General features: G+C 42.6%; 1 protein-coding gene across 1 annotated transcript; it reads right to left on the bottom strand.

The window, feature by feature from the left end:
• Window positions 1-887: 887 nt before the first annotated feature.
• On the bottom strand, window positions 888-12,790 carry znf839 (zinc finger protein 839). The gene is made up of 10 exons (XM_044142742.1): window positions 12,064-12,790; window positions 8,857-9,984; window positions 7,615-7,767; window positions 6,293-6,406; window positions 6,095-6,187; window positions 5,347-5,493; window positions 5,142-5,246; window positions 4,884-4,971; window positions 3,713-3,839; window positions 888-2,758 (listed from the first exon to the last, which is right to left on the bottom strand). Exons 1-10 carry the CDS (start codon window positions 12,772-12,774, stop codon window positions 1,927-1,929), a joined length of 3,498 nt encoding a protein of 1,165 aa, XP_043998677.1. The 5' UTR covers window positions 12,775-12,790; the 3' UTR covers window positions 888-1,926.
• Window positions 12,791-12,850: the final 60 nt, after the last annotated feature.

Here is a 12,850-nt window from a genome sequence, read left to right as displayed (position 1 = left end):
GTGTGGGGATGTTGAAGAGGAAATAAACAGGCTTTCAAGGGAATAAGATTTATTGCCAATAACCACTGATACAATGAAATAGTTGACCAAACACAAATTTCCTTACTTGGGATGACAAGTGTCCCTCCCACCTTTTCCCCTCCTTTCACTGCAAAAACACAAAGTGTTGCCAAGTATTTTTGGTCGAGTTTTTAGGGCAAATATCTTAGTACACTTGAAATAAGACTGACTTACTAACTTTTCAACAAGATATAGGTGTTGCTTTAGGTTACTATTTTCTCAATACTGATTTTTAAAATGCGATAGTTCCACCAGCAGATTGTTTCACCTTTAACATCTGAAAAATATCTTTTCATAAGTGAAATGAAGAGTCATAAGAACTAGGACTTTCTTTGATCAATATTAAAAAATTAGAACAAGCTCTTATATCCATCTGAGAAGTTACGTTTCAGTGAACCAAGTCTTATTTCAGCTCTACTAAAATGTTTGCACTAGAAACTAGACCAAAAAAAAAAACAAAAACAACCAAACTTTCTTATATTTGCTTTGTGTTTTTGCAGTCTTCTCCTGGGCCGACTTTTTCAGTTTTCTCAGAGTTCATGTAAACAACAGGGAGGAAAAGCTGCTGATTGTTCAACGTACATCTTCTGAGTGGGGGGTTGCCATGGTGACTTTTAGTGCAACACTTTAATCCGACTCCCAACAACTTTGTGTTACAACTGCTGCTATTTACAAAAGAATATGTACAGCTAAGGCCACAATTATTCATCCCCCCGGATTTAAAGGAAGTTTTTAATTTGATCAAAATGTTTCTGCTGAACGTCAACGTTTTCAGACAGACTGAGAGTCTCAAGGATAATCCATCAAAATAACAGAACTAAAAAGAGTTTTCGATTTTAACATGACATTTTAATAGGTGAATAAAAACAATTCAGTTTTGTTTCCAACATCTCAAAATAAATGCCCCCCTCTTTCCCTTTGCTCTGTCCTGGTTTCAGAGCTGCCGCGTCTCCTTCCCTGAAACAAACGTCTTTGTTGAGGGAGAGCAGTTTTAAATCTAAATCTGCCGGGGGTGTGAATAATTTAAGATTTAACGGTACATTCCGAAACAAACATCAGACGTTCTGACAAACACTTGAGATAGATTTGTTATGAAGTAAAAAAAAGAAAAAGAAAAAACAAACAAAAAAAAGAAGCCACATATGGATGAGAAGAAAACCAAACAGTTCCTGGTTTTGTGGGAAAATTGGATTCTCAGAAACTCCGATGTCTTTCTGCACATATTAAGTTTACTAGTTTAGAGCGTAATCCTCTTAGTGTATAAACTGAACCTGTGGAGGTATATTGTGGCCGGTGAAGTCTGTAAAAATCTGGCCCGTTCACTTTTATGCAGTTTTTTTTTTTTTTTTACCTGAAAAATAATTTATTTCAGAACCAGAAAAATAAAAGCAACACAATCCCAACTGCAGACAGCGAGCAACAGAGTCAGAGGACAAAACCAAGCAAACGAACCTTTTTCATGTTTTCTGAACATAAAGTGGAGGTGTGCAATAGCTGCACTGAAGACCAACAACAGAAGAGTAGAAGAAATAAAATGTGCTGACATCATATATATATATATATAGATAGATAGATACCCATCTATATAGATATACATCTATATATATATTTATATATGTATATGCATATTTATATATGACCTAAAGATCAGCAGCTTCACCTTGGCTCTTTGAACACAGCGAGATGAAGACCTTGACATTTTCCTACAGGAGTTGGGGGTTTGCACTGTCGTCCCCCTGTGTTGTTCTGAAACTGTGACATTCATAGAGAAGCGCCGGTCGGCTCCTATCAGCTGGGTTTGTAGGGAGGCACTGCAGTTTCCAGCTGTCCATCACTCCCTGACAGTCTGTTCTGAGGAGGTTCTGCTCAGTCCTGGGTCTGTTGGGCCGGTCTGTCCCCGTCTGAAGCCTCGATGCCCAGCAGGGCCTGCACCGCCTCCAGGGGAACTCCCTCTGGGGTCTGGATGTGCATGGTGGTTCCGTCCGGTCCGTTGACGATAACGATCCCGTCCGACCCCGGCTCGGCCAGCTGCACCGTCAGCCCCTCCGTCTGAATGTAGATCTCCTGGCCCGCCTGTAGCTCTTTGGGCTGGGAGGAGGAGTCACAGGGCTGGGGCTGAGCAGAGGCCGGCAGCTGGGCAGGGCTGGGGGCGGGGCCAGGGTTGGTGCTAGGCTCCGCCCTCTTTCTGTCTGTGGTGCTGGTGGCACTAGAACTGAGAGCAGAGTCTGGTTGGGTCATTTGGACTGTGGCATCGGCCCCGTTTACTTCCTGGACCGCGGCTTCGGCCCCGTTTACTTCCTGGACCGCGGCGTCAGCCATGTTTACTTCCTGGACCGCGGCTTCGGCCCCGTTTACTTCCTGGACCGCGGCATCAGCCATGTTTACTTCCTGGACCGTGGCGTCAGCCATGTTTACTTCCTGGACCGCGGCGTCAGCCATGTTTACTTCCTGGACCGCGGCGTCAGCCATGTGTACTTCCTGGACCGCGGCGTCAGCCATGTTTACATCCTGGACCGTGGCGTCAGCCATGTTTGCGTCCTGGACCACAGAGTCAGCCATGTTTGCGTCCTGGACCTTGGCATCAGCGATGTGTACGTCCTGGTTCTGGTCCGGTGGCCCCTCCTTCTGCTCCTGCGTGGGGCCAGCAGGAGGTGCAGCCAGGCTGGGAGTTGGGTCAGGAGAGGCGATGGTGGAGGAGCTGCAGGTCACGACAAACACATTCAGACCATCAGCACCAGAAATCAGGATCAGCTGACAAACACCAACAAATGTTATTACTCTGCTGCGCTATCATGGCAACTAGGTTTATTTTATAGCTAAGAAACATATAAAAGCACAACCATCAGACTACGCTGCTCTCTGTGACACAGTAAGGGACTCATCTCTGTTCTGGAGCTGAGAATCAGTGTTACATGTAGGCCTGTTACAATAATCAGTGAATCCTTGAATCACATGATACGATTCATTGATTCGCATTAGCTCAATGATCTCCCTTTTCATTAATTCTCATTTGTCTCTTTTCTCTTTTTCTACCTCCTTATTTAGGCTGCTACCCCCACGACCCGACCCCAAATAAGCGGAAGAAGATGGATGGATGGATGGATGGATAAATAAATGCACACACAAACATACACTCACATGCTTGATACACATAGCATAATAGAATACAAATAGTAATATTAGCTAGCTTGATTAGCTAGCTAGTTTCAAGAAACGTGCTCTTTCGCAACCCCTCCCCATGCCCACACACACACACACACACACACACACACAATGAATGTTAACATTGTCCATTATTGACATTACATTATTGCTGTTGTAAAATTGATGTTGCTGTCATTTTGTTTTAAAAATGTTTTACAAATTGTCACAAATGTTCAACAAATTGTTCTAAAAACATTTTTAAAAGTGATAAATGAAAATATTTCAAACATGAAATAATGCTTGTGTGAAATAAAACACAGTAGAAAGTATCATACATAACATTATTTTGAATCAAAATGACAAAAATAGCATAAAAACTATTTTTGATTGTAACCCGGGTCAAAAAAAGACCCAGTCACGGAAGACGGTATAGTCTGTCAGTCACGCATCAGAAGGTTAAGCGTTGATGTTATGAATGCGGTCTGAACAGCCCACACATCCAGCTCACCTGGAGGTAGGTTCAGCAGAGGCACTCAGCACTTTGGCTCCACCTGAAATCTCCAGGGGAGACACAGACACGGAGCACGACTTGACAAGAGAAGCTGCCTGGGTTGCCGAGGCCACTGGAGCAGCAGCTGGGAAACAAAGTGACAGACATGACAGTCACATGACCTCACATACTGACCCAAACACCTACAATACTTAAATGCTGAAGTATTCTTATGGGAGTTAATCAAATCCAGATACAGCACTTCCTGTGGGAGAGAGCAGCTGAAACGCTGCTGAGGAACTTTTTATAGGATTCGTAAAAGCTGAGGTATCAACAAGTTGTATCAAAACAGGGAAGGAAACATGCTAACATCATGCTAGTTCTAAATAATAAAAAATAAAAAACTCAGCATAAAAACACTGTCAACAAATGGTCACACATGGTAAAGTTGTGCACTCTGTACTCCCACTAATATTCAACCCTAATATGCTATTCAGGGTTTCCCTCAGTGCATCATAAGCCTGGTGGGGCTCCAGGTTTTACTTGCACCCCACCAGGCTAAACATTGTTCATTTATTCTAGATTTTTTTATACATCATTAACAGAGAGAGCAAAAATAGCTTAAAGATTCTCTTTGGTGAAATGGTTGGAAGCACAATGGCCACACAGTATGATAATGGTATGGTCACAGTATGATAATGGTATGGTCACAGTATGATAATGGTATGGTCACAGTATGGTCAGAATGTGAACACAGAGAGACTGAGGTCAGGTGTATTTTTTTTATACACCAAACCTCCGTAACCACTTCCTGTCTCTACCGGTACGCAAGCTAACAACTTTAGCAAATAATTTGAAAAGTCACAGATAAAGGACTAAAAAAAATTTTTGGACACTTTAATTAGGATGGAACAAATGAAGTGAAAAAAATTTTAATTGTATTTTTTTTTAAGACTTTACAGTTTGCTTTCAGTTATTGTTAATAATATCCTTCATTAACACATAATTACCAAGTGACATTTTCAAATTTCCTATCAACTTTTAAAAATTTTTACTAAACAACATGGTGGGCTGTCCTATCACCCTTGCTACTGGGCTTGGAGAGTTTTCTCAGGGAAACCCTGACATACTTGTTACAATATTCTCAGCAACAGTATAAATGACTAATTCAAGCTGTTTATACAACTACCTGTTTTTGGTGCTTCAGTACCGTTCTGGTGATCTGCAATGCTGTTTTCCATCTTAAATCTTTTAGATGGTGGCAACATCTTGGAGTTCTGAAAAAGAAAAATTGATTAATTTAAACTGAAACGACTGTTATTTTCCTTACAGGGAGCAGAGTAAGCTGTATTATTTTAAAGCAGAACTTTTCTCATTGTTAACACCAGTTTGACCTTTATTTTCACACACACAGTTTTACACAGATCCTTTCTGGCTGCTTGCTTACCCCCATGTACCGGACGTTCTTATTGTTCCCACTAGAGACAGGCGACGCTCCAGGAAGCACCTTCATCTTGTTCACCTCGTCCAGGATCCCTAGAGACCTGGCCACCTGAAACAGGAGTCCAGGACGGGACAGAGAACCTGTCGCATCACCTGCTACTCAACGGTTCCAGTCTTCAGGTGCATAGAGAGGCAACATATGGTCTCACCTCAATGTTCCTGACCTCCACAGGCATGGCTCCAGCCTGAGGACTTACGATGTAGTCCTGTGCAGTCTGCCTGACTTGGGCATGCAGAGATTCAAACTCGTGGTAAATGTCTGGGAAGCAGCTACACGCCGACCCCTTGGAGTCCAGCTGAAAGAGACGGAGGGCGAACGTTAGAAATCATTTTTAAAGAACCTTAGAGGTGACCTGGCCTGCCTACCTTCTACTGTCTTCAAATATTAATGCAGTCAACCACAAGTCACAAAGTGGAGCAGTGATCCTAGCTTGGTTTGTGAGATAACAGAAATATGTAGGAAATGTATTGTAGTCCTTCCATATCCCCAGCAGCTCCTTCTGAGTTTGGTTTTCTTCTCATTAAATGAATGTTCCTTTTCAAATGAAAAGGTTTTTGTTTGTCCCTTTATCTAACTATAATGTATGAGCGACTTAATGATACGTCAGAATTGCATCAGTGATCAATTTTACAATGAACTTTGGGTGCAGTTTTCCAGACAAAATCAGTGTCTCAATATTTAAAATAAAGACTATAAATAATTACTTATATTGCACTCAGTCCTTGATAAAAAGTTAATTAAATACTAAAATAGACATAAAAATAGACACAGTCAAATTGACCACTTAGCAGCAGTCAGCATGGTGATGGGTTAAAACTAATACTAACAACACACAAACAAAAACAAACAGGCCATTATTTCTAATAGAAATGTGAGCACATGTGGGGTTTTTTCACCTTTGCCAGCAGCAGCTCCCACAGACTTAACATTTTGGTCAAACGAGGAAGAACAGCATCCATCAGTTCTTCATCTTCACACTGCTCCACCAGCTGGAAGCAACACAGAGCGGTCACAGAAACACGAGTTACACAGCAGGTACTTGTGGGGGACAGGTCAGTCCCGTCCTGGAATGGAGCAGCGCTCCGTCCTCTGACCTCCTGCAGCCGCTGCTGTCTCCTCTCTGCCTGCTGCCGCGCCGTTACCGGAATGACCCCGAGCTTTGGGGGTCGCCCGCGACGACCAGGTCTGCCCACGAGACCAATGCTCACCTGAGAGAATCAACCAATCAGGTTAACGAAGAGCTACCAGGTTCTAAGAAGATGCACCGATCTGATGTCAATATCTGTATCGGTGCCGATATTGGAAAACATTCTAGATGGGGTTTAGGTTCCTAATTGCTCTTTCTGAACCGTTTGAAAGGTGTGTAACAGCTACTTTTTTTCTTTTTTTTTAACACGTTTGACCAAAATAGTCAACCTGTTGTTTTAGTCAATTTCAGTTTCATTATTTATTTTAACTGTTCTACTCCTAACAGCACAAATAAAAGTTGTGTTCATGTTTGACCAAGCTTGTGAAGCTATTGGTGTATTTCAGTGAGCTGTTGTGGTGCAGAGTTATCAAATTAATTTGTAGTTCAGTACATTTATGTCTGTGTTTAGAAAATAAGCTTTCTAAGTGAATTTAGCTGTTGTTCTGTATTGGATCGTATCGGGAAGATACTAAACCTCAGATATCGGTATCGGTATCTGAGATTTTAAAAAACGTGAATCGGTGTCTCCTTAGTTTATAACAGAGATGTTTATGGAACAGAAGCTGATGTTTGGGTCAGCTTCCGACCCAAACATCAGCTGCATGGACATTAGTCCTGTTCAAAATTTATGGAAGATTCCTTTAAGCAGAGTCTATGCCTGGAGACCAACTAACTGAAATAAACTCCAGCAGTTTTTAAAACAATAGGAACCAAACGTCCAGGCAGAATGGTGCCAGCAACCTGCTGAAGGCTGCAAAGCCAGTGAAGCAAATATTAGTGCAGCTGGATGCATGTATTTGAGCCTGGACGTGCAATAAACAAATATTCACAATAAATTCAAACCTATGTACCTAGTTTCTATTTTTTTGCTAATTCATTGAAGGTACTTTAGTGTCTTAATTCCACCCTGGAAAAAACAAAGAGACTGATAAACTAATCAAAAGCCAAACACATTCATGTTGATGTTGAGTGCTTTCCTGACTAGTCATGTCACAATAACACATTTTACTGAACCATAAAGTCTCCCAGAAGTTATTACAATAAACGCTAATGTTATTTTAAGATCATTTTCAAGTCATGGCTTAATAATGTGATTAAACATTCTGAAAGATCAATAACCTGCAAATTATAATTAACATTTAATACTGGAACTGGATGACATTTCAAATATACAGCATAAAGAGAAAACTCTGAGGTGGAATGAACCTTGGCTTAAAGCAAACTGACCTTAGGAGGAGGTCCAAGAGATCGACCTCGCCCCCTGCCTCTTCCTCTTCCTCTGCCCCTCCCTCGCCCTCTTCCTCTCCCTCGCCCTCTGGGGCGACCCGGGCCCCGGTAATGGAGGCCGGTGAGTCCTTCAGCTGCCAGGCCGTTGTCTCCCTGGAGACAAGCAGCGTGAGGCTTTAGAGGCAGAGCACAGCAAAACTGATACATTCTGTAGATTCTTCATTTAACTACTTAAGCTTATTTTATGCGATATTATAAACACATTCAAATGTCTAAAGAAATAAATAATCCAATTCCTATTTTAAATTTATGAAAAACAAATTAACATTTAATTGCCTAAAATACAATAAGGTAGGGTTTCTGGTCGATTCCCGATCTTTTAAAATCCTGACCTGCCGATTCCAATTTTGGATGATGCCAAATTTTTTATGTTGCTCAATATAGCAAGAAAGTCGCTGAGTTGGCTACAGGGGGTGACTACTGTTAACTGTAAAGGTGAAGACATGACCTGGTGGGTCTTTCTCATGGGAGAGCAGAGGACAGCGGCTGATATTTAGACCTTTACTGAGGTAGATAAGATCAGCTTAACATTTAAAAATCGGCTGATCAACGATCTCCCAAAATTAAGAAAATCAGCACTGATAAATCGGTGCACCCCTAGATACTTTATTAGATTAGCAACAGATGTGTCTGCTAGTAAAAAAATTACTTCTAAAATCAACATGGGAAGAGCTCAGCTTTTTCTGCTGGACGCCACATGAATCCAGAGCAGAGCTGATGGGTGATTATTGTTTGGATTAAATAATGAACAGCTGGAGAGCAAAAGATGCTTAATAGGACATTTTTATCAAAGTTATTTTTTATTTTTTTATCTTAAATGTAAAATGTATACATAATCTGTTGATTATTTTTTGTATTAATAATTTAGAACAGATTTACTGACAGAATTTTTTTTTTTATCTTAAAGGAAAAATGTTTATATTTTCTGTATTTTTGGCTTAGCTTTTTTAACTGTGTTGCTACTGCAGTAAATGGCCTTTGTTGAGTCTGTATACTCCAGGTAATGATTAATCGATCACTAAATTAGGTGATGATTATTTCTACAATTGATTAATCATTGGTATTTTGATTAATCGTTTCAACCCCTCCAATTATTCACTGAGCGGTCTGAAGTCAAAACCTAAACTCAGACCTGAGATCATGTAGATCGGTTCAGCTCTGACAGGTAAAACGGTGTCTCACACTGTTTGTTGTCATGGCAGCAGGTTTCTCCTCCTCTTCCTCCTCTTGCTTTTCTTCCTCTTCTTCCTCTTCCTCCTCCTCCTCCTCAGTGACAGCCTCCTCTACCTTCTGCTCTGCTCTGCTCTGGCCGGGTTCTGGTGCGCTGCTGGCTGTGACCCCGGTGAGGTCGGGCTCTCCGTGGGTGGGGTTCAGCTTGTAGTGCCGGTTCAGGCCACCGGGGCCGATGTAGGCCTTGTCGCAGGTCTGGCAGCGGTGGCAGCGCGACTTGAGGCTGTAGCTGAGAGACGAGGGGCTGCTGGAGCCCGGCCCGTCCCGCTTGGCGTTCTCCTCCTCCTCCACGCTCATGTCAGAGTAGTCGTCCGAGTCGGACTGGTGGCTCTCCGCCAGGTCCTCCGTCTTGATGAACTTGTAGTCTTTAGCTTTGTACTTGGGTGGCCTAGACACCCGACCCGATCGGGTTTGGACCTTCAGGGCTTTCCTCTCTCTTTTCTTGGCTTTCTTCTTCTCCTCTTTTTCTCTGTCTCTTTCCTTGGCGACAGAGGGTGAGGTTGCCGTGGGAAGCCTGGAGGCGACGGCAAGGGTGGATGGTTGCCGTGGAGCCATAGGGATGACCGGTGTCGCTTTAACTGGGACTTTCCCAGCAGCGGCGGCGGTGGCGGTCGGTTCCGTCCCGTTGTGCTGCGTCTTAATCAGAGGAATGCTGATGGTTTTAGTGACGGGAACAGCAGGGGGCTTGCTGCTGGGAGGGGGCTGGTCTTTAACCGGGCTGGCAGCTGCCACTCTGATGGCAGGCAGGGCAGCTTTCTGTCCCAGACTGGAGGAGGCAGTTGTTATGGTTGCCGGACCAGTCACCTTGTGGACCAAGGGGAGCAGAGAGCCCACCACAGGAGTGGCGTTCTGCAGCACCAACTGGATCTGGGGTTCTCCTGGGTTCTGCTGCAGCAGGATCTGCTGACCCTGCTGACCCACCACAGGCTGCAGGTGGATGATCTGCGCGTTGCCCAGGCCGGCGCTGGCAGACAGCTTCACCTGCGGGTGGCTGATAGCCACAGTCTTCTGCTGCAGACTCACACAAGAGTTCAGGTCCTGTTTGGAAGGAGCTTGGATCTGGATTCTCGTTGGTTCTGCCTGGAAAGAGAAAAAAAATCCAGTTGCTAATTCAGATCTTATTTCAGAAATTGAAAAACTCTCCAGATAATGGGGCAGAGGAGTGAGGACAAAAACCCAACTGAACAACTGCAGCAGGTGTCCTTTAGTCACTTACTCACAGTGTGGACAGTCATCAAATCCCAAAATATAACATCATTATGGAAGAGGCTTATGGCCACTGAAAAATAAAAAGTTAATGTATAGCAAAAGATCAAAATGGTCAGAGAGTTAAACTGATACATTTTCAATTGATCTTGTTCTCAAAAATGTGAGGATTAGGATCACTGCAAAAAAATGATTTAATCTCTGAACTTTCTGAAGGCAAGAAAAAAAAAAAGTCAGAAATTTGAGAAAAAAATAATACTGACATTAATGTCAAAATTCTATTTAAAAAACAACTTTTGAGCACAAATTGGGCAAGAAAATGTAAGTAAAAAAATTGAATTTTTAAAAAAATCTAATTTTGGAGAAACGTGAGAATTTAAAAGAAAATGTCAACATTTTTAAGAAAAAAATCTGTTTTGTTTCAGTGGGACTGAAGCTGTTCGGTAAAAATGTTATATTTTGGACAACGGTGCTCATCTAAATTTTGCGTTAGCGGGCTACGATATCGCCTGCAAAGGACAAACGGAGACGAGTTGTAGTTGCTTTTGATGCACACACCTCTGTGGAGAATGTTACAGTTTATGTTCATCTGCAGAGACAGACGGAGACAGATGTGTCTTCCGAAATTCACATTAGTGCAAACATGTTATTAATGACACATTTAATTTTTTATTTATTTTTTTTTTAGTTTGAAAACACTAAAAAGTATTTTGTCATCAAAATCAGGAACAAGAATCGACCCACAAGATCAGTGCATATCTATGGCGTAGAGCGATCATTTCTATTACAGATATTTATCATACAGTAGATTTATGGAATGTTTGTTGTCGTTGCATCCAGTCGTTTGGTTTCTACATCCTGTATGTTCTGTACTTTGCTTTTGGGTTCCACTTCAGTCTCTGTTGTGTAGAAAAACATTCGATGATATTAGTGAATGTTGCAATAAATGACCAACTCAGTAAACAGACAAACAGCAACATTGGATGGAAGAGTTGCTCTTTCTGCACAGAAAAAACTTCATTGTAGTTTCTTAATAGCTTTACTGCTGTTGCTCAGGCAACCCTCGCTGACAGAAAGGTGAAGAGAAAAGAAGACAAATGAACTGTCAGCTTAAACAATCCAGCGTTCAGGACCAGAAAGCTTCACAACTACCGACAATAGAAAACGCTGCAAAACTTACAGGATTTCAAAATTACTTTTGAAATATTTCAAACTCATATTTCGAGATATCAGAATCGAGCGACGTGATCAAAACGAAAAACTCATCATGAGGTAGGAACAAAAAATGGGGGAAAGATTCTCCAATTCTGTTGTTGTCTTTGGTTGATCAGCTTTGAAACCAAAACAATCTGCAGCATTTCTTTATCTTTTATCGTTTATATTCCTTAAAAATAACGAAAAAAAAGAAAAAGAAAGGAGAAATCAGTTTGAAAAAATGCCCGTTTCTCTTAAAGACACACTGTATGCTTTCCGTTTTTAGTAAAATAAGAAAACTACAATCTATTTCATTTGCATTTTTCTTTGGTTTCAGATGAGAAGTAAAATATTTCCAGTGGAAAACAATGAAAGTGATTTGGTAGAACAAGGCCGATGTGTACCGACTAAAAGCATTCATGATGCACTTTTTGAGTTTAATTAAAAAGAAAAAAAAACACTTTGATGCATAACCTGGGATAATCTTGTGATACCTCTATTGTGTTGATAGAAACTATTTCCTCTATCAAACAACCTGAAGTATATATTTTTTCTTTTCTGTCATTGTCTTTGTAAAAAAAAAATCTACATTGTATAAAATCAGAATAAACTTAGACTGAATGGAAATCGGCACCAGCCATGAAATCCAGATCAGTGCATCTCTACTGACTTCTATGTGATTCCTGGTTCAGATTACTGGTCGGGTTGTAGGCTGCAGAATCTTAACCTAGATGAATGAATCCTTCATATCTAACTCACCTGGATTAAAGTGTTGGACTGCAAAGCGACCTGTTGAGCCACACTTTTCAGCTGGGTGGAAGCATTATTCTGAGGGCTGATCTTTAGGTTCTGTGGGGAAAGCTGGAGCTGCTTCTGCTGACCCTTCACATGCTGCAGATTCTCCTGAGACACCTGGACCTGGTTCTGGGACTTGGTGACCTGATTAATGACCTGCTGCAGCTGACTCGGATCCAGAGCCGTCTTCTGGACCGGGGCCGGTTTGACCAACTGGCTGTGCTGGAGCAGCTGGACGGCCTCGGAGTCGGAGACCTGCACGATCTGCTGCTTGGTGAGCTGCTGCAGCACCGCTTGCTGCTCCTCCACCGTCAGCCCGGAGCCCTCCACCAGGCTGCCGTCCGGCTGCACGTAGATGATGGTGGTGTTGGCCAGGTCGGTAAACTCTGCGCCCACCACCATGCGCTGCTCCACCTGGCAGGTTTCTACTCCACTCGGGGGCTGACTGCCATCCGCACAGGACCCGGGCTCTGCGCTCTCTGCAGGCTGATCGCACTGGGCGACGAGGAACGTCGTTCCTTTCTCTTCGGGCTGTAAGATCTGGACGGCAGGCTGGACTGATAAAGGCTCCACGGGCTGCGGGTCTGGCTGAACGGCGGGCTCAGACTGTGTCCCCGGCGGCTCCGCCACTGTTATTGTTCCAATAGCTCCGCTGTCACCCTCGTTGTCCGCCATTTTAGCTTTGGGGTTAACAGTTAGCTTTGACTAGGGGGCCTTGATGCAGTTTACCGTATCTCCAGATGATATCACT

The sequence above is a fragment of the Gambusia affinis genome, linkage group LG16 (genome assembly GCF_019740435.1).
Source record: "Gambusia affinis linkage group LG16, SWU_Gaff_1.0, whole genome shotgun sequence".
In the NCBI taxonomy this organism is placed as follows: Eukaryota; Metazoa; Chordata; class Actinopteri; order Cyprinodontiformes; family Poeciliidae; genus Gambusia; species Gambusia affinis.
This window is presented reverse-complemented; position numbering and strand designations above follow the sequence as displayed.